A 24,629-nucleotide genomic window follows, 5' to 3' on the forward strand; every position below is an offset into this window, starting at 1 on the left:
TGTTTCTTTTCTAATTTAAGTTTTGTTCACCAGAAACTGACAGGCAGTTGCAGAAAAGGGCCTTAGTTCCTCACATCCATTTTTTCACATTATGGTATATTAACGAAATCAGAGGCATTTGAAACGTGCTTATTGTTTTTGTAAAATATTCTCACTACAGTTTGTGTGTGCATACATGTGAGTCTGAAAGTCTGTGCTAGATTTCAGAAACATGGTAGAGAGCATTAAAATGAAGACTTAAATTGGAAGTAGAAAACAGATCTGAAACTATGAAGTGAAGCTTCTTACCTTGCATCTCTTAAAACAGACTGTAACATACAGGGTGCTATAGAATTAAAGAAAACCTATTTTATGCTTTTACCCAGTTACCTCTACTTCTCAGTAGTCAATGAACAAAAAGAGAATGAGTTCTATTCTACTAACACCAAATATACTACAGAAAATAGTTTTCAAATTTAATAAAAATAAAGTGATATCCAGTTTCATTTAGTACCCCACAATACCCTAAGGATTTTTGTTTGTGACACTTTCCATAAGCTGGGTTTATTCTGGAAAAAAAAAAAAATCACATCAAACAAATAAAACCAGTCACTTGTGTGCTCCTGAGTTAAGAATTTAACTGATCAGGACCCCTTAAATGAAGGTAATGGCTGATTTCATTCCTAACTGAGATTTCTTTGACAATAGATATCCATGAAACTTTCGAATACTTCTTTTCCAACAGTGTAAAGATTTAGTAAATAATTATAAGATTATTGTCACTTTCTTAACTTTTAAAATAATTATATTTAGAAATGTTTTAGTTACATCGGTTTTTAGAAATTAGTTTCATTTATATTCAATAAAGAGACTTAATACTTAAAGGAATTTTGTAGGAATTCTTTGCCAGCATAAGAATCCTTTTATAACTTATTATTGCATAACTTGTTTGCTTAATGTAGATTTTCATATGTCATATTTTCTTAAAACAGGTTAATATACACCCTTATACAGTAAACATTTACTAAAAGGAGTTATTACATATGATCTCACTAATAACTAAACCTGTTAATACCAGTGAGTAAGTGGAAAGTTTAGTCTACTTTTAAAAACAATTCACAAAATGTTTTGTAATCAAGATATGTCCTATTATAAGAACATTGTTCACCATTCACTATTCTTTCTATAACTAGGGACATAATATATATAAAAATATACATATATACACATACATAATACATATATACACACAGAAGTTCACATTTTTAACAATAGTAGTTACCTAATTAGTAGCTCTCTTCACTTTAACTTGTATTATCTCTCTGAATATGAGTTTTACTGGTTGTGCAGTCAGAGCCAGATTAAACTTTGACAGCATTGAATATAAGAACTTTACTTTGTAAAAAACCTAGAAAAGAAAATGCCAATTTTTATGGATAAAAGTATTAATAGATTCCAACAGTGCATTCTTGCCTCTCTATAAGTAAAAATATGGTATTTTTATTTTAAGCTTTCTTCTTAAGAAGTCAGTTTGAAGTAAAGAGACTGTTTTGAAGGAATATGTAATATAGCTCTTATGTTTTGATTTATAAAATCATAAATTCTGTATCTAAGTTGCTCTATTGAGAAAAATTGATAAAATTAATATAGACCTCATGGAGACTTGTTCTTAACAGCTTGACAGTTTTGAGTTTTTTTATATATGTGAGAAAATAATTACAGAAGCTAATATCAGAATGCCAAGACACTCAGTGCATTTCCCCTTAAACTCCTTTTAAGTCAATGCCATCAATAGACAGTACTGAAACCTGTGGCTGCTTTGTTCAAGACTAGGAGTGCTGTTTATGGTATTAGCAGGCATATTGCTAGGACCTAGATAAGGAATGTATATTTGCCTGTACCTCATTTTCCCATTCTCACTACTAGATTGCAGTAGAACTCAGAGGTTAATACATGTCTAAATTGCTTTGAGATCCTTCTATGACTGGTGCTCTTAAAAATGTGATGGTTTAGAATGTAATGTTTTAAAATAATTAAATTATATTTGCATTTAATTGAAGATATTATTATTAAACTTAGTGCAACTCTTTCTCTTCATTTCTGAATACTTCTAGTGCAGACTTCCATTTCCTTTTCTTCATGTATCCTGCTCCTTCCCTCTATCTTAGTCAAGAAAATTGAAAGAGAGGTTTTTCCAGCCTTCTCAACACATTTCTGGTTTACATTTTAAGGAGAAACGTGATTTGCTTGCCAAATTACAAGCATCAGTTTTGTCAGTAGCTTAACTTGAGAGTTTAGTTAAAATAATTTTTGTATGCTGATGTGAAAGTGTTTTTCACCATCCTTCTTGCAATAACAGTAATTTTTCTATCTTTATATTCAAGAAAAAATATCTGAAATTGTACTAAGATGTCTCCTAATCTGTACTGCATTTGGTTTGAAACAAGATAATTCACTCATTACTAATCTTAAAATCTCTGAGTTTTAAAAACATGTAACATCAACTACACCCCAGGACCTTCTAACTTACTCCCTGCAGTCTACATTTCTGAATGCTTTTAACAATTAAAGTCACTCCTCCCCCCATACTTTTGAATAGTTAAATGAAGATAATGTGGAGAACATACCTTTACTAAATAAATATTCAGGTTAAATATTTGGACCATGTTTGTATTCAAATTATGATAATCAGTAATATCTTTGGATTTGTTTCTCTTTCCAACTTTCAGAAAATAAGCATTCCCTCCAAAAACCCCCATAAATCAACAAAGTAATATGCTTACTGATACAATATAATATACTTACCGATATATGCATAATGCTTAAGTAGTATTAATTATACAGTTACCAAAACCTGCAAGGATCAAAAGATTTTATTTTTAAGAAGGATTTCTCATGCTGCATGGATTATGTTGCTACATAATAGCTCAGTAGTACTTCTGCTGAATTGTAAAATAGCTTAGAGAGGAATATGATGCCCATAGTTGGTGTAATGCATTGGTAATTAAGAGGGTGGGAGGTTAAGCTTCATTAACTGCTGAGGGATTGTATCTTGGGTTTTATTATGCCCTAGAGAACATAAAAAGTGAGAAGGGTCAAACTGTTGGAATCAGATTTTGCTTGTGCATCTGCCAAAACAAAGACCACAAAATAATAAAGCAGTAAGCACAGAATGACATGAGTTGAAAAGGGGAGAAATATATCTACAGCATCTTATGGATAAGGATAAGTGTTTCTGGTGAAAAAAGTAAAACTTAAATACTGGAGTATACTTTGGTATTGAAAGTTTGTAATAATTTCGTTTTATATAGCTTTTTTAAAAAGTCGAATAAATAGTTGTTTTTGTCCAAAGGTATTGCCAATTTCTTTATTCTTGTTAATTTTCTAACTTGATGTATTTGATTAAAAGAGAGACAGAGACTTTATACTTTCCATACTATCTTCTGTGGGAAACTTATGATGCCTGCTTTTTATTTTTATTTATTTATGATCCTCGTTACCAAATGTATGTGAACTGTAAGCACCACATTGCAGAAAAGAACAGAAAATCTGATGTATATTCTTCCTCTTAGGAAACAAGGATATAACAACCATATTTGATGTGTTCTATTGGTACACTGGGTTAGAAATCAAGACGGGGGATTTTCAAAAGTATGAGGGAGGATGCTGATCTGTGATTGACGTCTGTTAATAGTTGATTATTAAAGAGCTTATTCTTAGCGTTCTCTCAAAATAGACATTTTATCAAAACATCAATTAAATTTTTTGTTTGATTAGATGCAGGCATTGCAACAAATGGTAGAGATTACAGATACAGTGGTCATCTCTGTTAGGGTCAGTGATTCACTGTGAGCAGGGTAGGTGATGGCATACTTCAAAAATTTTAGGGCTTACAAATATAACAACATATTGAATGCAAACTCTTGCAGAAATTTCTGAATATTAGAAGACAAAAGTACAAAAAAAAGAGAATTTTTTTTCCCAAAAATGTCATTTCTTGGTATATCTAATCATTCATTTTCACTTGAAGAGAACAGGAAAATGGATTTCATTTCTTACATTCCCTCCATTCCTCAGTATCATGTCACATTTTTAGTTCCTTTCTTTTCTTCATGTTTAGTCCTTAACTTTCTTGTTCTGCTTTTTATTCTCTTTGCAGCAAGTCTTTTTTCCCACCAGTATTATTGAGATGTAATTGACATATAATGTATTATTTTAAGGTTACAACATAATGTTTGGATATATGTATATATTGTGGAATAACTACCACAATAAGTTTAGTTAACATCCATCACCTCACAGTTACAATTTTTTTCTTGTGATGAGAACTTTTAAGATCTACTCTCTCAGCAACTTTCGAATATACAATACATTATTGTTAACTATAGTCACCATGCTGTACCTTTATCATGTACAGAAATTATTTATCTTGTAACTGGAAGTTTGTACCTTTTGACCACCATTGCCCATTTCCCTGCTTCTGGCAACCACCAATCTATTCTCTATTTTTATGAGGTCAGATTTTTTAGATCCCACATATAAATGAGCTCATATAGCATTTATCTTTCTTCATCTGACTTATATCAGTTAGCATGATGCCCTCAAGTCCATCATGTTGTCACAATTGGGAGGATTTCCTTTCATTTTTTTTTATGGCTGAATAATATTCTATATATTAAACATTTTCTTCATTCATCTGTTGATGGATACTTAAGTTGTTTCTATGTCTTGACTATTATAAAAAATGCTACAGTGACATGTGGCTACAGATATCTCTTTGATATAATGATTTCATTTCCTTCAAATACATACCCAGAAGTGAAATTGCTGGATCATATGGTAGTTCTATATTTAATTTTTTGAGGAACTTCCATACCGTTTTCCATAGTGGCTGCACCAATTTACATTTCCACCAACAGTGTACAAGGGTTCCCTTTTCTCCACATCCTTGCCAAAACTTGTTATCTCTTATCTTTTTTATGACAGCCATCTAACAGTTATATAAAATAAAATATATTTTAAAAAATTTATGCTTGATAAACAATATATATGTCTTCATTGTATTAAAAAGTGTTACCATTTTTTATTTTTCTACTTTCTACCTCTTTATTTCTTTTTTATACTGCTGAATTATATCTTCAAATAATTTTTTCAGAAAAGGTTTATGGTAGGTAAGCTTTTGAAACACTACATACCTTTAAAAAAATATTTTTCACTTATGGTTAATAGGCAGTTTTACTGGATGGAGAATTCTAGGTTTAATATCAGATTTCCTCGTATTTTGAAGACATTTTTTCCTTGTCTTTTAAAATCCAGTGTTGCTGAGATATCTAATGCTAGTCTACTTCTTGGCCCCTAGTAACCTCTAATCTGCTTACCATCTTTATAGTTTGCTTTTTGTAGAATTTTACATATGTGGAATCATGCAGTATATAATATTTTGTATCTGGCTTCTTTCACTTAACATAATGCTTTTTAGATTAACCACATTCCTATATATATCAGTAGAGCTTCTTTCTTTAACTGATTTTTTTAGCTATTTACCAGTTGATGGACATTTGGGTTTCCACTTTTGACTATTAAATGAAGTTGTGTGAACATCCACGTACATGTCTTTGTATGGACATGTTTTTATTTCTCTTTAGCAAATACCTAAGAAGATAATTGCTGGATCATATTGAAAGTGTTCACTTTTTAGAGAAATTTCCAGACTCTGCTCTAAAGTACCTGTGCAATTTTGCATTCTCACCAGCGGTGTATAAGAATTCCAGTTGCCTGCTTTCTTTTTAAAATTTGGTGTGACCATTTTTTGAATTTTACTTTAACAATTCTCGTGCACACATTGTCCACTTTGTAAGAGAATAGTATGAAAGAAGGTTCAAAGTACAATCATATCTTCTGTCTGAGATATTTAAGGGTTAACTGAGAGGTCTATGGATGCATGCTGCCCTGAGCCAGGAGAGGGAATTAATTAACTAGTCTTCAGTGACCGAGGAAATAATTGTAGAGAAAGTAAGGAGGAGGCAGAGCTGAGAGAAAGGGAGAAAAGAAAAATGAAAGACAATAACCTGACTTAGTATGTACTTTGAGTTTGACATGCAGTCGAACATTCAGGTAGAATATTCAGAAGGCAGTTAAAAATCTAGGCCCAGAAATTGCAGAATGATTGGAAACAGAAATTTGTTAGCAATCATTTATTTCACCCTCAAACATTTATTGAATGCTTATTGTGTGCCAGACACTATGTTTGTGCCCCCCCTAAAATACATGTTCTTCTCGCATGCAAAATACATTTAGTCTAACCCAAAAACCAATAGTGAACCTGTGAAACCAGGCAAGTTATATGCTTCCATAATACTGTGGTGGGACAGGCATAGGAGAGACATTCCAAATCCAAGGGAGAAATCAGAAAAAAGGAATTGATGATGGATCCCACGCAAGTCTAAAATTTAACAAAGCAAATTTCATTAGATCTTAAGGCCCAAGAATAAGTCTCTGGTTCAATCCTCTGCCCTCTAGGCCCACTGGGGTAGCAACATCATGCCTCTTCAGCTGGGTGGGACACCCTTTTAAACCGAGGTGGGGGCAGCCTTATCCCTCAGGCCTGTGCACTTCAGGCCTGTGGTGGGAGTGACAGCCCTGATGATCTCTGAATCAGTTTTGGGGTCCTTATTCTCTTTTCTTTCTTTTTTTTTTTTTAAGTTTTTTTGATGTGGACCATTTTAAAAGTCTTTATTGAATTTGTTACAATATTGCTTCTGTTTCGTTTTGTTTTGTTTTGTTTTGTTTTGGTACGCGGGCCTCTCACTGTTGTGGCCTCTCCTGTTGCGGAGCATAGGCTCCGGACGCACAGGCTCAGTGGCCATGGCTCATGGGCCCAGCCGCTCCACGGCATGTGGGATCTTCCCTGACCGGGGCACGAACCCATGTCCCCTGCGTTGGCAGGCAGATTCTCAACCACTGCGCCACCAGGGAAGCCCTGCTTCTGTTTTATGTTTTGGTTTTTTTGGCCGTGAGGCATGTGGGATCTTAGCTCCCCAACCAGGGATCGAACCCGCACCCCCAGCATTGGGAGGTGAAGACTTAACCTCTGGACTGCCAGGGAAGTCCCTTTTCTTGAAGGATAGCACATGTTTGATACCAAATAGCTCTGTGATCCTGTCCTGTAAAGTCAAAGAATTCCTTAATTCCATCTTGCCTTCTGTAGTCCCTTTAGTTCAAACTGGCAGCCTCTCTACTGTTATAATCCCATCTCTATTCCTGGCTTCTGTGAGATAGCTGATTAAACCTAAGAGTTGTACCCATGATCTCTTTATCAAATGATTATTCAGCCAAACCCTTAGTGTACTTTAAGAACAAGCTTTCTTATTTTTTGCAATATTGATAGGTTGAAAATTTTTCAGATCTTCAAGTTCTGGTTCCTTTTTGCTTATCAATTTCTTTAATTTATCTCTTTCCTTTTGTATTTTACTATAAGCATTCAGGAGGAACCAAGCTGTTCAGAAATTTGCTTAGAAATTTCCTCAGCTAAATATTCAGTTTCATCACTCACAAGCTGTACCTTTCACAAAACAGTAGAACACAGTTCAGCCAAGTTTTTTGCCACTTCATAACAAGGATCACCTTTCCCCAGTTTCGAATAATATGTTCCTCATTTCCTTAATGAAACTTCAACAGAGTCACACTTAACATCCATAATTGTAGCATGTACCTCAAAACTCATCAGCCTCTATCCTTTATCCAGTTCCAAAGCCACATTTCTATTTTTACGTATTTGATACAGCAGCATACCACTTTTCAATACCAAAATCTTCATCACCTTGGGCTACCATAACAAAATATCAGACACTGGGTGGCTTAAACCACAGAAATTTATTTTCTCACAGTTCTGGAGGGTGGGAAGTCCAAGATTAAGTTGCATGCTGATTCAGTTTCTAGTGATAGCTCTTTTTCTGACTTGTAGCTGGCCACCTTTTCACTGTGTGCTCACATGTCTGCTCCTTTTTGTGTGTGTGGGGAGAGAGAGCTTGATCTCTAGTGTCTCTTCTTATAAGGACACTAATCCTATTGGATCATGGCCCCATCTTTATTACCTCATTTAACCTTAATTCCCTAAAGGGTTTATCTCCAAATACTATAATATTAAAGGGTTAGAGTTTCAACATAAGAATTTGCAAGGACATAAACATTCAGTCCATAGCAGGTGTTAATGATGAAAAGAGACTAAGACATAGTCCCTACCCTTAAGCATCTCATAGTGGAATCACTGAAATTTGAGAAGACTTTTTTATCTAAATGAAGACATATGAAGAATTTTTATATAGACTTTTATGTTGAGACTTCTAAAACACTACTGTAGGAATAATGCTGGCAATGCTAGCAATGATACAAAGTCACATGCTTTTTGTTGTGTTGAATTTTGTAGTGAATGCAATATGTACATTCAGTTTGCAGGGAAGAATCATCTGTAGTTAATAAAATGGAAGATGAGAGATGGGGGGAGTGGGGTAGACTGCTATTTCCTCTATTTCATTGCTTTCCTTTAATGTTGCAACTTCACTTCAGAGGGGGTCTCTTGGATTGGATAGTCATCATCATATATGGATATTCCCAAAAGAGCTTTCTTTGTCTCAAGCACTAATCACTCTTCTAATCTGATGGTTTTAATACAAACACACTACTTCATGGAATAAGAAATATTTAAGCTGTTTTTCCTTAGAAGAAAGATAGTATACCTAATCGGCCCTTTGAGACTCCATAACTCACTCAATACTGCAAAATAAATTTTTTTGAAATGCCTAACGTTGGTGGGAGGTGTTCCTTTTAATATTGATATAAAAATGAGTTTGGGGTTGGTGGGGTGTGCATAGACCACCATCAGCTCTTTCTTATGGCACTTATTTGCCTTATTATTTCTGTATTGCTTTTTTTGTAAGTTTTTGTGTCTATTTATAGGTAAAATATGAAGATTTAGTGCTCATTTAATACCACACATTCTCTTTATGTCTCTGTTTCTCCTTTCAGTATACTTAAGTTGTCTTCCCTGGTCAAGTCAGTTATTCAGTGTTTACGTTGTGTCAATTTATTCGTTACAGTAGTTAACATTCTATAATTATATGTGTATCCCCTTTTTTGGTACACCAATTATATTTTCTGAAGTTAATCATTGCCTCATTTTTTTCAACTGTATCAATTATTAGTTCATCTCCAAACTTTCCACTAAAGCCCTAAAACTCCTCCTTAATGTGTTTAAGCATCATCTCCCTAGACTTCTCCATCTTCTTCTCCCAAATGGATTGCTTGCTCTCTAGGCTGTCTACATAGTTATTATTCTGGTGCTTCCCTTCTTCATCCTAGCAGTTGCCTTTGAGAAGGAATGGAAGTAGAGGGTAAGTGTGAGATGATAGAGTTGTTTTTTTTTTTTTTTAATTTTGTACGTCTGAAAATTTTACATTAGTTTGATTGACAATAGAACACTAGGCTAGAAATAACTTCCCTCTGTAAAGTCCAATGTTGCTTTTGCAAAGTTTGATGCCATTCATATTCCTGACCTGTCCCCACCCAACCCCTGGAAGCTTTTCAGATATTTTCTTTTGTCCCTCTTGTTCTAAAATGTCAGAATTATGTGCTTTAATGTAGGTCTATTTTCATTCACAGTTTGAGTACTCCATAGGATTTTAAATCTAAAATGTCATATTTTTCACTTCTGGAAATTTCTCTTAGATTCTTTCTTTGATATTTTCCTCTGCTGTATTTTCTATTTTTGTGTCTAGAAGTGCTAAATCTAAAACTCTTAGAAGAAAACAAAGGTTTTCTTTGACCTTTGTTTTCTTTGATCTTGGATTAGGCAACAGTTTCTTAAATATGACACCAAAAGTACAAGCAACAAAAGAAAAAAAAAACAATAAATTGGGCTTCATCAAAATTAAAGTTTTTGCATCAGAAGACACTGCTGATAACACATATATATGGAATCTTAAAAATAAATAAATAAATAGTCATGAAGAACCTAGGGGCAAGATGGGAAGAAAGACGCAGACCTACTAGAGAATGGACTTGAGGACACAGGGAGGGGGAAGTGTAAGCTGGGACAAATTGAGAGGGTAAGCTGGGACAAAGTGAGAGAGTGGTAGTGTATATATGGACATATATATACTACCAAATGTAAAATAGATAGCTAGTGGGAAGCAGTCGCATAGCACAGGGTGAACAGCTTGGTGCTTTGTGAACAGCTAGAAGGGTGGGATAGGGAGGGTGCGAGGGAGGGAGACATAAAAGGGAAGAGATACGGGGATATATGTGTATGTATAACTGATTCACTTTGTTATAAAGCAGAAACTAACACACCATTGTAAAGCAATTATACTCCAATAAAAATGTTAAAAAAAAAAAAGACACTGCTGAGAAAGTAAAAAAGACAAACCACAGAATGTGAGAAAATATCTGTAAATCATGTACATGATAAGGGTCTAATATCCAGAATAAATAAAGAACTCTTACAACTCAACAACATAAACAACCCAATTAAACAATGGGCAAAGGACATATAGACATATTTCCAAGGAAGATACACAAATGGTCAAGACTATCACATGAAAAGATACTCAACATCATTAGTCATTAGTGAAATGCAAATCAAAACCACAATGAGATACCACTTCACACCCACTAGGATAGCTATTTTTAAAAAAAGAAAAAGTGTTAGAGAGGATGTGAAAAAATTGGAACCTGAAAACATCATTGGTAGGAATATGAAATGGTGCAGCCACTGTGGAAAACATTTTTGTAGTTTCTCAAAAAGTTGAACAGAGCTCCCCTATGACCCAGCAATTCTTCTCCTAGGTATATACCCAAGAGAATTGGAAATATATGTTCACAGAAAAACTCGTGCATGAATATTCATAGCCACTTTAGTCTTAATAGCCAAAAGTGGGAACAATCCAAATGTCTACCAGTTGATGAATGGATAAACAAATGTGACATATTCATACAATGGAATATTATTCAGTCATAAAACAGAATGAAGTATTCATACATGCTACAACATAGATGAACCTTGAAAACACCATGCTAAATGAAAGAAACCAGACACAAAAGGCCATGTGTTATATAATTCTGTTTATATGAAATGTCCAGAATAGACTAAACCATAGGGACAGAAAGTAGATTAATGATTGCCAGGGACTAGGAGAAGGGGGAATGAGGAGTGACTGCTTAGTGAGTATGCGGTTTCTTTTGGGAGTGATGAAAATGTTCTGAAAGTAGAAAGTGGTAATGTTTGCATAACTCTGAATATACTAAAAATCGCTGAACTGTACACTTTAAAATGCTTAAAATGATGAATTTTGTTTTATATGAATCTTATTTCAATTAAAAATACATATCTATATACATGTATATATATATATTATTTATATATATGAAAACCTTTATATATATAACCTTATATAAACCTTATATATATAACCTTTGGGTGGATGTTACTAGAGTGTACTTTCTATACATATTTTGAACATTTTCATCCTTAGCTTTAGGAAATAAGCATCTGTTTTATCAATACTAAAAGTAGAATCATAATTTTCACCTTACTTGTAACAGTTTTTAAAATAGTGAAATGTCTGCCATAGGAGTAGATGCATATTTAATAAGATATATAAGGAAATGCTTACCTGTTTTTTGTTTACATATGTTAGCCATATTAATGAGGTCTCTAATATTTTAGGTCTAGTTCTTTAATACTATACACCTTAATGTTAGAACATTTCTATTGAAAATTGATATAGTTTAATCAATGAAAGAAAGTGTGGTATACATTTAAAAAATATACATTCCATCTCTTTTACAAAAGAATTTTTGAATGTTTTTGTTGTTCAGTTTGGGATGACCTTTGTTATAACTATTAGTAAGTGTTCCTGAGATTGCAGAAAAGTTAACACAAATATTTATACTAAATATTGCCTAATATTGGCAATACAAAATTGTGCAGCTCTGAGTAATAGTTAAGACAATTATTTGACTGAATTTTCATCATCGAACTTTTATTGAATGCTTAACATGTGGCAGGTACCATTCTCTACATTTACATTTTTAACTCATTTATTACTTACAACAAACCAATGAAGTAAATAATATTATCTACATTTTTCCGTTAATCAGTGGAGGCATATAGAGGTGCTACTAGTGGTCAGCGTAACCACAGACACAACTCTAACGTAAAGTCAAGATTTGAATCTAAACAGTCTGGATGCAGAATTCAAATTCATAACTACTGTGTTGGGTTGAACTATATGCCTCACAAATATTTGTTTCCATTGGAAAAATAAGTTACTTTATATTTTGTAAGAGATTAATGCTTTGCTAGGAATGATGTATTCAGAATTTTAATGATACAACTAGTTTCTCATAGTGGCATATATTATAGAGTGAATCCACTTTGAGATCTTTTAGGAGGTGACTAACATATATGATGGTTACTCTATTTCTAGGTGATTAGTTGACATGATTCTAAGCGTAAGTAAATTTGATCCTGAAAAGTAAAAGTTGCAACTTGGACTAATTTATGACGTGGCACAAGATTATGTTTACTAATCCAAATGCCCCACATTATCTTTATGATTCTAGCTAATAAAAAACAAAATTATTGCTTGTGTTTTCCTTCTCCAAAAACCATGTGTACCTTTTTCTTTGGATTATTTCTATAGTACCTCTTCACAAAACCATGTTTCTGTATGTTTTCTTGTAGCCACTCAGTAGGTCACTCAGTAGTAGGTCAGCTTCCAAGAAAGAAAAGGAAAATTGGAATTCAATGTCTCTTCATTTAATCAGATATTTTAAATTCTATTTTCATTGTTTAAAGAAGATCATAGGCTTGCAGGTGCAAAACTAATGTTTGATATGGGCAAAATAAATGTCTTTATTCTTAGTTGTTACTTCACCCATTATTTCGGTGAATGAGTTTTTTGAGTTCTAGAATTACAAACCAGTAAACAGATTACGCACATGCTTTATTTTTACCTTGTGGCAAACATAACAATAATTACGTGTAATACATAAGTGCTAATTCTAGATTTTGCTTGAAGTGTATAAATTTTTCTAATGATCATAGCCTCTTGCAATAGCATTTGATTTTTGCTAGTATAAAAATTTGAGTATTTTCTTTAAATTCTAGTTCACTGGTAAAAATTTAAACTTCACATTTAATATTATGTAAACCCTCTTTCTCTGCTTTAGAAATATCTATATTGTCATGATTTTATGCTTGAATCAATTTGAAGGTGTCAATTTTTAATACATTGGAAAGTTCTAGTATTGCTAATATTATGATTTAAGAAAATTGTCACTTTTTTTTTTACCACAGATGCTCAGTAATATGTCATTCTGTTTTCTTAGGAACTTCCTGCACCATTACTTGATGATAATTGTAAAAAAGAATGTGATGAAGACATATGTAATCATAAAACAGAATCTAACGTTAAGATGAAAATAGCTTGGCGTTACCAGTTATTGCCCAAGATAGAGGCAAGTCAATAAACTATTTCTAAAATTTGCAAATATATTTGTTTTCATTTTACAGAATCTCTTTTGGTATACTTGTTATTCTTTAAATGTAATACAATGTATATTTGTTTATTTAAATAATTAGTTATTTCATTTGTAAAATATCTTATCAAGATGACTTTTTCCCAGTTTTATTCTGATGTAATTGACGTATGTCACTGTATAAGCTTAAGGTGTACAGCATGGTGGTTTGATTTACATATATTGTGAAATGACTGCTAGAGTAGGTTCAGTTAACATCCATCATCTCATATAGATAAAATGAAAAGAAAAGAAAGAAGAAAAAAAAAAATTTCCCCTTGTGATGAGAATGCTAGGATTTACTCTCTTAACTTTCCTATATATTATTCAACAGTCTTGGCTATAGTCATCATCATGTTCATTATATCCCTAGTACTTATTTACCTTATAACTGTAAGTTTGTAACTTCGGTACGCGGGCCTCTCACTGTTGTGGCCTCTCCCGTTGCGGAGCACAGGCTCCGGACGCGCAGGCTCAGCGGCCATAGCTCACGGGCCTAGCCGCTCCGCGGCATGTGGGATCTTCCCGGACCAGGGCACGAACCCGTGTCCCCTGCATTGGCAGGCAGACTGTCAACCACTGTGCCACCAGGGAAGCCCGCTTTTCACTTTCTTATTCACCAACTCATCCTTCTCCAAGGGCAAATAATATGTATTTATCTAATTTCTTATATTTGTTTCCATAGCACCACGTGCATTTTAAAGTACTTCTCTACATTGTTTTATAGTTAGTTGGTAGTCTTAATTCTTTTCTCCACCAGACAGAATTCTCTAGAGGACAGAGAGCTTGTTTTATTATATTTTCTGTTGTATCTCCAGCACCTATGTTAATGCCATTTATTCATTCAGTCAGAAAATATTGATTAAGCATCAACTGGGTACCAAGTATAAAATGTGTTGTAACAGGTGGATATTAAGCAATGGTAAATTGTTCTAATTTAGATGGGAAAACTGTTTGAATAGTATCATTTTTAAGTGTGATTTATTTAAATGACTGTGAACAAACTACAAATAGGAGAGGAGTTATTTGCAACTCATATAGTAGAATAAGGAATAGTCTACCAACTAAATTTTTAAGAACAGGAAAAAAAGTAAAAAGGAAACTTAAGTAGTCCTTAAACTTACAAGAACAGATGCCAAATTTCAATTATAATAAAAGAAATGCAAATTAAAACTATACTGGCCCGCCATTTTTCTATTATTAGATTGTCAATAATCTAAAATGTTTGGTAAGACCCTAAATTAGCAAAGGTGGGAAGAAACTAGTACTCTCATACTTTGCTGGTAAAAATGTAAATAGGTGCAGCTTCCGTGGAGGGTAATTTGGCAGTATCCTTCAAAATTACAAAAACGTATACCCTTTGATTCTTTTGGAAATTTACATCATGAATATATTTACTCAGATGTACAATGAATTATGTATGACCTACTTATGAGGCATTTTTTTAATAATAAAAGATTGGAAATAACCTAAATGTCCATCAGTAAGCAACTAGTTAAATAAATTACAGTATTATGTGGACAGTAGAAAACCATACATTTGTATTAAAAAGTAAAAGGAAGCTCTATGTAATCAGAATTCGTTACAGGCATAGGTTAGAATGTGATTGAAAACTGGGTACAAGAGGCCAGAATAAATGTAGTTATTCTGCTTGGGAAAATGTGAGTTAATTTATAAAGATTAAAACAGACAAGCAATGTAGGGACTAGCACTTGAGAACCCTAATAGCAAAGAACTTCATGCCTTTAATCTAGCAGATTCATTTAAGTAACTGGGCTTAAGGGTGACTCTTTTGTAAAGAGTGACTGTATTTCTAATTTTTTCTGCTGATACGTTCTGAAAGTCATTAAGAACGTAAGCTCTAAGTTGAATTTAGCTTTTGTGTAAAGACAATATACCAATTCAGTTTTAGATCATATAAAATACTTGTATCTTCCATTTCTTTTATTTTCGCTCTTAGCTGGGTTTTGTTCTTTTCGTTGGTCACTAACATTCTTGAAGTGAAATTGTCAGTGAAAATGCAAGTGATTGAAACTTTAAGCCTTTTTTTCTTGCTGCTTCTTATAAAATCTGTTTAAACTTGGGGAGAAAGTTCTTTGTTTCTTTATAGTTAATTGTTTCCTTCTATATTGTAATTACAGATGCCATTCCTGCCCCCTTTCACATATGAGTAAATACTACTTGCTCTGTTTTTACTTTTAGAGTATGGCGTGCTTGCAGTTGTTATTATGGGGGTAAACTTCTCAGAGGTTACACATTAACACAAGCCCCAGTTTTCAAGGCTTACAGCTTCAGTGTTTTAAAAATTATGCTCTTACAATGATGTTCTCCAGACGACTTATTTTCCCATTTTCTTCAGGACTCCATTAAAATATCACTTTATCAGGAATGTCTTCCTTTGTCACTCCGTATAAAATAAAACCTCTCTCTCTTTCTCTCATCCCCTTTCACCACCATATTTCTCTTCAGGGTACTTGCCATCATCTAGTAGATAATATATCATCCATCTCCTCCTACTAGAGTGTGAACCAATGAGAGAAAAAGACTTTTACTATTTTGTTTTACTGGCATATGGTAGGTGCTCAATAGTTATTTGTTGAATACAGGAGTGAATGACATATAGTTTGTGAATTAAATGTTAAAGTTAGTTGACTTGTATTAATTAATACACATAAATTAGCAGCTTATTTTGAATTTACAGTCAATGGTCAAACTTAAGTTTACGAGTATTTACAAGTAAGTTCTGTCAAGTTTAGAAAATAGAATCCTCTCTGGCTTCTTTGCTTTTCTTTGAAATGTCACTAGCATGTATATTTGCCTGTCACAGAAATTTTATATATGATGATTTGCCAAGACTGAGTAGACTTTGAGTATCACTCATCACTATCTACTTTATAAATCCAGACCTTACCTTGCCATTATCATTTTAAAAACAACAGTAAAACCCTGGTTTTCTGTATTTTACTTGGGACAAACTATAGTTAACACTATGATGAGTAAAGATTAAACAAGTAGTCCAAAACATAATGTAACAGAAAGGTATTCGGTTGATTATCAGAGATGCCTCTTAATACAAGTCATCACCAGGTCCTAAGAGTGTAGTCATATTCCTATTTAGGGAATGCAAAAAAGGATAAGAATATGTACACCCAAATAAATAACAGTAGCTCGGTAAAGCATAAAGTAGTGCTTCTTCCTGTTGGAGGCGTGGGTAGTTTTTAGAAGCCTACCTTCCCTCATCCTGTGATTTTGATTTTCTCTCTTAGATGGCCATGCCTCCTTCTTTCCTATCCAATCATCAAACCCTATTCCGTCTTCACCCTAAGAATTCATAGCCTACAGCATATTCTGAGACTTAATTTTTTCAATATTGTAGAGCTCTACTACCAAGGCCTACCATGGCTCCAGCAATTTATAACAGCATATTAGATCTTTATTATAGTAAATCCTCATTACACTTTGAATTTCCATCTTACTGGTTCAGCTACAACAGTCCTGTGATAGATGTGTGCATGTTGTAGATGACAACAAATACCATTTTTCCAATAAAGCAATGTAATGGCAAATGATAGTGATGGACCTTCTGATTCTCTGGTGAATCATGACACAATAATAATAATTAATAATATTTATGTAGCACTTTATAATTTACAAAATATTCATTTCCAGTATTGCATTAGATTCTCACAACAGCCTAGTGAAATAGTTATCATTAGCTCTGATTTCTGGTGATTGAACTGAGGCTCAAAATGGTTTAGTAACCATTTGGGTTCTTGCTCTCTGTTATGCCATACTGAGAAACAAAAAATGATAACAATAATTTTAAAAATGTCTTATTTAGACTGTTTATTTGTGATGCAGCTTTTCTCTGAAATTTTTCTTTCTTTCTAACATAGTTAAGTTGGGGGATGGTATTGTTTTGTTGCTGTGTGCTCCTCCTGAACCCCCATCAGAGTTCATTCTCCTTTAGCATAGTAAATTTTTATTGAACCATTCCATTTTACTCTCTTCCACAGTTGACAAAGAGTAGTTTATGAATGTGAAATAGAAGTTTTCATAATGTAAAACTAAAGCAATGTGTCTTATCAAACTGAGTAAATGGAATAGTTACTGATGATAGTTTAATTTTTTTTAATGCATTTACTTTTTCAGAAAGTTGATAGGTTTTCATGGATTACCATTACTACTACTACTACTGCTACTACTGCTATTATTATTATTATTATATTTAAAGGATTTAATGACCTTTTTTAGAGGAAATATTTTAAGTCTTTGTTTTATAATTCTAAGGCTCAGAAGATTTCACAGCATTTCAGTTATCTGATGATATGTTAATGCTATATGTGTTGGGTAGAAAAAAACTTACAAAATTGTTTTTCCTGTAAGAGTATATTTAATTTTCATTTCTGTTTTTTATTGAAACATTAAAATTTCTCATAATTAATAAAATGGTTAGTGTCTACCTTGTGAATATTTTAGTTGCCCTATCTAATCTTAATTTCTAAAAAATTAATAATTTAGTTTTAATAAGAAAAGCTTCCAAATTTATTTTTACATTTTGATTAATTGTTTGTGTTCTCTAAGTAAACTGTCACAGCATGAAATCAATTTTCTGCCTTGATTCATCCCAAATCTGAGATTTCTATCACTTTAATATTATAATTAGGAACACTGATAGAGACGGCAACTTAAAAAGCATACTTTGCTTCTTGGCAATTTAGCATATTTCTCAAAGTGCATAGGATTTCAAGAACCTTCAGTCCACTAATAAATTTATTAACTCAAACTTAAAAGAAACGAAAAGTCTCTCTTTCTTTCTCTCTCCCCATGGCCAGTCCGCCAAAATAGATTATTCATGCTTATTTGATTCAGGTAGGCTTTTGCAAGCTTCCCTACTAGGCCTGGGAATGTGGTACATTGAGGCCTTTTCAGAGGCTTCTGACATAGACCAAGCTTTTATTGCATGGTGTTTTATTATTACCAAATCCTAGTCTCCACCCAGTTTGTAGGCACTCTGCTTATTCTTTTGAATCAGGAAAGGTTATCACCTACCTTAATCCATGCAGCAGTGTGGATTAAGGACACCAGTGTGCCCCAGGATTCTCAAAGAGGATCCTGGAAACTTCTTGTTTCTTCTTTTTTGCTGTCTTTACTGAATTCTATTGGGCCTTAGGGGGATTTGCATCTGAAATGGGCAACCTGGTGTTTTTCTCAATGAAGACATCAGATCAAAGTTCAGTTAGTCAAGGCCTTTCTAAAACATTAAGGGGGTTTGGACTTACACAGTAAAAAGATGAGCTCTAGCAGAGATTGCAGTAAAAACATTCTGAACTATAATCCGGATAAAGAATAGATTATAGGCCAAAGAACAGACCTTGTTTAAATTGCTTTAGACTAATAACTTTACATTTAAAAACTTTACATCCTATTTTTAAGAGACAAATTTTAATGTGACATAATGTATTTGTCAGTACTTTTCGTGGCAAATATATAAATCATGTTTTTGAAACCATACTTCTGTTTATATTGTATTGAAAAGATTATATTAAGCCAACTGATAGGTCTCTTTCATTAATGAAAATAAACAGTACCTTATGGAGGAATGAACAGCCATTTTATCTAGAAAATAAATGTCAAACCCTCAGATTCTGAATCTGAGAATAATGTTTCTATTAGACTTTAATATTTTAATTCTCTATTACTATATAATTTGATGTTTGTAGGCATTTAAGAATATGAATTCTTGAAGTCTTAAAATGCAAATATCTAGTGTCAAACAAATGTCTCTTTCTTCTCTAAATTTCAAAGTTGTCAGTTACTTAGTAAAATAAGTTAAGAACCTACTGTGTATAGTTCTTCAGTTTCTGTAAAGATTATCTAGTTTTGTTGAATGTTCTGAAACTTGTCTGTTTTGTAGCATTCAAGACAGTGGAAGTTAAGTAAATTTAGATCAGAGATTTTATTAGAAACTATTGCCAGATGGAATCTGTTACTAGTTCAACTTTGGATAGAGGTATATTTGGATAGAGATATATTTCTAATGTGCTGAATGAAAGAAATCAGCCAGAGTCCATTCAAAACAATGTAATAATAATGTTATATTACTGGGCTTCAACTATCCTATGTAATTAAATTCAGCATCAATAGTTATTAGAGTTTCTTATAAGAAAGATCATTGGTTGGAGAAATTGTTAGTAGAGGGCGCAAAAGAGGAATTCTCAATGAACTAATGAATATGCCGGGTTTCTGATTTAACTAATAGAGCTTACGTACATTCTCCCACTGTATCATGTACCTTGTTCCTATCTGGAATATCCCAGTATATTTTATACTGTTAGTAGCTCAATTTTAAGTTTGTAAGAAGTTTTGAATACTATATATACACATGGTCTTATGAGAATTTAGTTTTAAAATGATGCTCAGTTTAATGTATATAAGTAGCTAGTTTCTTTTGGGCCCCTCAACAATGAAATAATGTAGCTTAAGTTCTCTTTTCATTCTTAGTAACTGTAAATTTATTTTATTTTTAAAACTTGAAGTATTAAATGTTGAGTTATGTATATAAAATTTTTGAACTGAGGAAGGTATAGTAAAAATGCAAAGAGGTGTTCAATTTCTTATCAAACTTAGGGAACCACCAGGAGTGAAGTTACCTGGGAGATGTAAAGGTTGATTTCTAACTATCAATAGTTTATAATAATAAAGATTGTTGCATGCTTCTTTGAAATTTAATAAGCCTATGTATATCAGCTCTTCCTTATTTGCATTAAAATGCATAAATATATCAGAATTTTGCTGAATGTAGGATAAATAAATTGCAGTTTAAAGAAAAATTCTTAACAACCAATATGGGTTTTCTTATCAGGCTAGACCGGTATCATCTTCAAGATTTGGTCACTATTATGATGTATCAAAAAGGATACCACAAGAACTAATTGAGGCTTCAAAATGGCATGGATTTTTTCTTCCAGAAAAAATATCATCAACTCTTAATGAAGACCCCTGGTAAGTTAATGATTTCAATTTACCACAGTCTTTGAAAGAATGCATATTTAAAGGTACATATCCTAATAAATGTTGTCTGTATAATATGTAACCTTAATTGTACATGTTTCATATTATTTCATTATATGTGGTTTTCTTCTCTTTCTCATCCTGTAACCGTTGGACCTACTATTACTCTTAATTTGCAACTTGAAAAATCTGGATACCAAATTTACAATACCTGCTGTTTTTATTTTCAATAAAATGTGAAATAGTTCCATATTAGGGTCTTTCAGCCCTAAATGCACATGGATACCTAAATATTGCTTATTGATAATAATAGTGAAAATGGTATAAAATCATGCTTTTGCTCCATGTTTTTTGATACATGCTCTTTCAGAAAGTAAGCAAGTACTGTTTTCTAATATTTTATTTATTAAGGCTTTCTACTTCTAGTTATGCTGTAAATAGAATAATCTGTATTTTTTTAGATAACAAGAGAATTTAGGGTTTGAGTTTTGCAATGAAAAGTTTTAAGTAATAAAATAACAACATATAGTGTTACTGTATTAAAGCACAACTCTGAAAATTACAGTACTTGACATTGAATAATTTATAAAGTATTAGGAATATTTAATTTCAATTCTTATTGCAGTTGGATCAAGGGAAGGTAATTCACAGAATAGGTTGTTGCCTCTGTTTTCTTTCGCACTGTAAAACCTTTATTTTCAAAATGAGATGAGTTATTAAATGGAAATTTAATAGATAGGAAGTTGTGAATGGAAATGACTTAAAAATATAGAGTCTCTTTCCCAGAAATATTACCTGAAAATTTAGTGGAGACTATCCTATTTATTTTTATTAAATCTCTTTCCAAAAAAAATTATTTATTAGTGTATTCTCCAGTCCATATGGCTGGAGACTTACTGAAAGTGGTGGTTTGATGATGCTTTAGTGTTAAAAGCTGCCATTAATGAATGACTGCTATGTGTCAATCACTCTACTACATACTCTACATTTGTTATCTAGTGTAATCCTTGTATCAATCCTATAAAAGTTTGTACAGTATTCCCATTTTCCAGAAAAAGATACCAAAATTCACAGAGGTGATTTATCTGAGCCTCAACTATTAAGTGATCAAACCAGGATTAACCTAAGTCAGAAGATCCCTCTCTTTTTTTTTTTTGCCTTACTGCTTCAAAGGACTTTGGTGTCCTTCACCTTTATCTTCTTGTGTTGTATAGTAAAGAGCACCGATAAATTAAAAATCTGGGTTCTGGTACTGAGTTCATCCTACTGTTACTCTTGGGCAAATCCCTTAAATTCAGTGAAAATAAATATCCTCTTTTGAAAAATAAGGGCGGGGTATGGGGGTTCTAGGAGGAATACCACCTGTCCTTCCTATGTCACTAATTTTTTATTAAATATGAATGATTATATTGATTATACGAGTTCCTAATTTTTGTCATTCACTGAACCAGACATACATATACATACACTTGGGAAATAGGTCAAAATAGTGTTTTCATGATTTGTCAAATAGTAAATCATGGAACCCAGATTCAAAGTCAGTTCTTTCTGACTTCAAAAAATCTGTGTTATCAGTAATGCTGTCTGTACTGCCTCCATTCATGGAGTGCTTAGGGAAATGAAAAATGAAAAATGTACATTAAGTATGATGTAAATACATGAAAAATAATATAGTGTTACTTCTGTAATTGAAAAAAATTAAGGATAAAACTTTCTTTAAGCCGGAAAGTACAAAGTGTTTTTCATTTGTTCAGCAACTAAAGAGAGGAGGGAATTAACCTTTGTCAATTGTCTGTTCAGTGTCAGCCACTGTTCCAGGCATTTGACCGTGGGATATCTCATTGAATCCTCCCAACAACCCTCCAAGAGAAGCAATATTATCCCCACTTTATAGGAAACTTGAGGTCAGGGACGGTGAGCAGCTTTGCCACTGTTTCAGGCTCTGAGTGACTAAGCAGACATCCAAACCCAAGTATCCAAAACCCTCTGCTCTCTTTTCTGTACCAGGCTGTCTCCATTTACTGCTGCAGTAACTATACAGCACACAGAGCTGGGCACCTGAAAAATTAAACCTTATTGGATGTGGAAACATAGTCTTTAAAGTATATTTTAAGAATATTTTTGAGAACTAACAGCTTTGCATGGAACAGGAAAATTTATAGATTTTAATTACCAGGGCAGTATTTCATTTCATAGTAGTTAACTGATAATTCATTTATTTCATATTAAACTTAAATGCTTAATTAAATGTAATTAAACTTTAAACATGTAATTAAATTAATTTTGAAAATGGGTACTTTACCATGTGAGATTTATTTTAATTTATGAAAAGCGTGTGCTCATTTCACTAAAATGAACTTTACTGGTTCATTTATAAAACAATAAAGCTAAGCCTTACAGTTGTCCTTACTTCTCCTATAATTAAGACTAGAGGATATAGCTGTGTCCCACTATTGTGTGTGAGGATATAATATATAATTTTATAATTTCTAAAGGCACTGTTGAAACATATGAAGATTTTTTTACGGTAAGAAAAACTGAAGGTCATTTAAAATCTGCACTAACTAATTTTAAATTATTGGTAGGTTTGCCAGTGGAAAATGTTCATACATACAGTTTAAACTTTCAAGTTGAAGCCTAGGTATAAAAACCTGAGATGTATCACAATAATATTACCCAGATAATTTTGTTTTGATATTTCACTGTTATAAATCTGATAATCTCAATCATAAAGCAATGATAGAGAAACTGATTTTGAGAATAAGTTGGTAGTCTACAAATTTAAAATTTGACTTTGTTTTGAAGTAAGCTTTGCTAACAGGTATGCCCAAGCACAGTTCTGTTTCCTTACTAGAAAGATATTGTCATTATTTATTATTTATTAACGAATCTACTAACATACTGCTTATCCAACTGTTAGAGACTGAATGTTTGTGTCCACCCCAGCTCCTGCCAAATTTATGTGATGAAGCCCTAGTCCCAATATTTGGAGATGGGGCCTCTGGGAGTTAATTAGAGTTAGATGAGGTCATGAGGGTGGAGCCCTGGTCTGATAGGATTGGTGTCCTTAAGAAAAAGAGGGAGAAACACCGAGCTCCCCACTCTCTTCTTGAGTAAACACCCAGGAAAAGCCATGTGAGCTCACAGCGAGAAGGTGACCATCTTCAAACCAACACTAAACCTGCGAGCACCATGATCTTGGACTTCTAGTCTCCAGAACTGCAACAAAATAAATTCCTGTTGTTTAAGCCACCCAGTAGTTTGTTCTAGTACCCCAAGCCAACTAATACACCTACAATATTGTAAAATGTTACTTTTTAAATTATAGATATGTTAGGTCTTGAATACTGATTTTACGTAAAGTTGGCAGTAAGTAGAATGATTTTGTTTTGATATGTTTCTTTGAAATTCAAGATTTTACTTTTGCATATCTATGCTAACAATAGCTAGTAGTAGCTAAAAGTTTTGTATTAAGTTGAATGAACTGAATTCTGAGAGAACTAGTTATCTTTCTAGGAGAATTTCTAGGAGAAAAACAGTGGAAAGCAGATAGGAATATTACTTAAGATTTTAGGAGTCATTTTCTTCATTTTTTTTTTTTATCCTGCCAAGTCTCTTTACCAGAGTAAATGGAACCTCTATATAAGCCTCTGTAGTATCTTCCTAGACAAATTGTAGCTATGCTTCCCGTACATTCCTACTAGTATTCCTTTGTTCATACTTCTGTCAGAACACTAATCTCATTACACTTAATTATTTGTCTTGTCTACATTCTTATCTTCCCCCTCAAGCATTGGAAATCCTTGAGGAAAGGGTTATGCTTTTTTCATCTATTTATTCTCTGAATCTAGGACACAAGTGTTGTAGTTGATAGTTAGTGAATTAGTGAATCAATGCACAAAGTATAGTAAGAACTCAAATTAACTATAGTCTTGTTCTTAGCACAAAGATTTAGTGGGATGAAACTGGGTAACTGAAACATAGCCATGTAAGAGTATATTGTATTTCAAAAATACAGGTCTCAGATTGAGAAGCAGAGAACCACAGTATATTTAGAA

At 32.9% G+C, this 24,629-nt stretch overlaps 1 protein-coding gene across 5 annotated transcripts in view; it reads left to right on the forward strand.

The window, feature by feature from the left end:
• The window catches only part of ELP4 (elongator acetyltransferase complex subunit 4), a 236,533-nt gene that overhangs the window by 35,887 nt on the left and 176,017 nt on the right, over positions 1–24,629 (forward strand). For all 5 annotated transcript variants that reach the window (XM_028501120.2, XM_028501121.2, XM_007117517.3 and 2 more), the window contains exons 4-5: positions 13,369–13,497; positions 20,423–20,562. In XM_028501120.2, the coding sequence (XP_028356921.1) occupies positions 13,369–13,497; positions 20,423–20,562 (269 nt within the window). The remainder of the gene's footprint in view (positions 1–13,368; positions 13,498–20,422; positions 20,563–24,629) is intronic.

The sequence above is a fragment of the Physeter macrocephalus genome, chromosome 16 (assembly GCF_002837175.3).
Source record: "Physeter macrocephalus isolate SW-GA chromosome 16, ASM283717v5, whole genome shotgun sequence".
Taxonomy (NCBI): Eukaryota; Metazoa; Chordata; class Mammalia; order Artiodactyla; family Physeteridae; genus Physeter; species Physeter macrocephalus.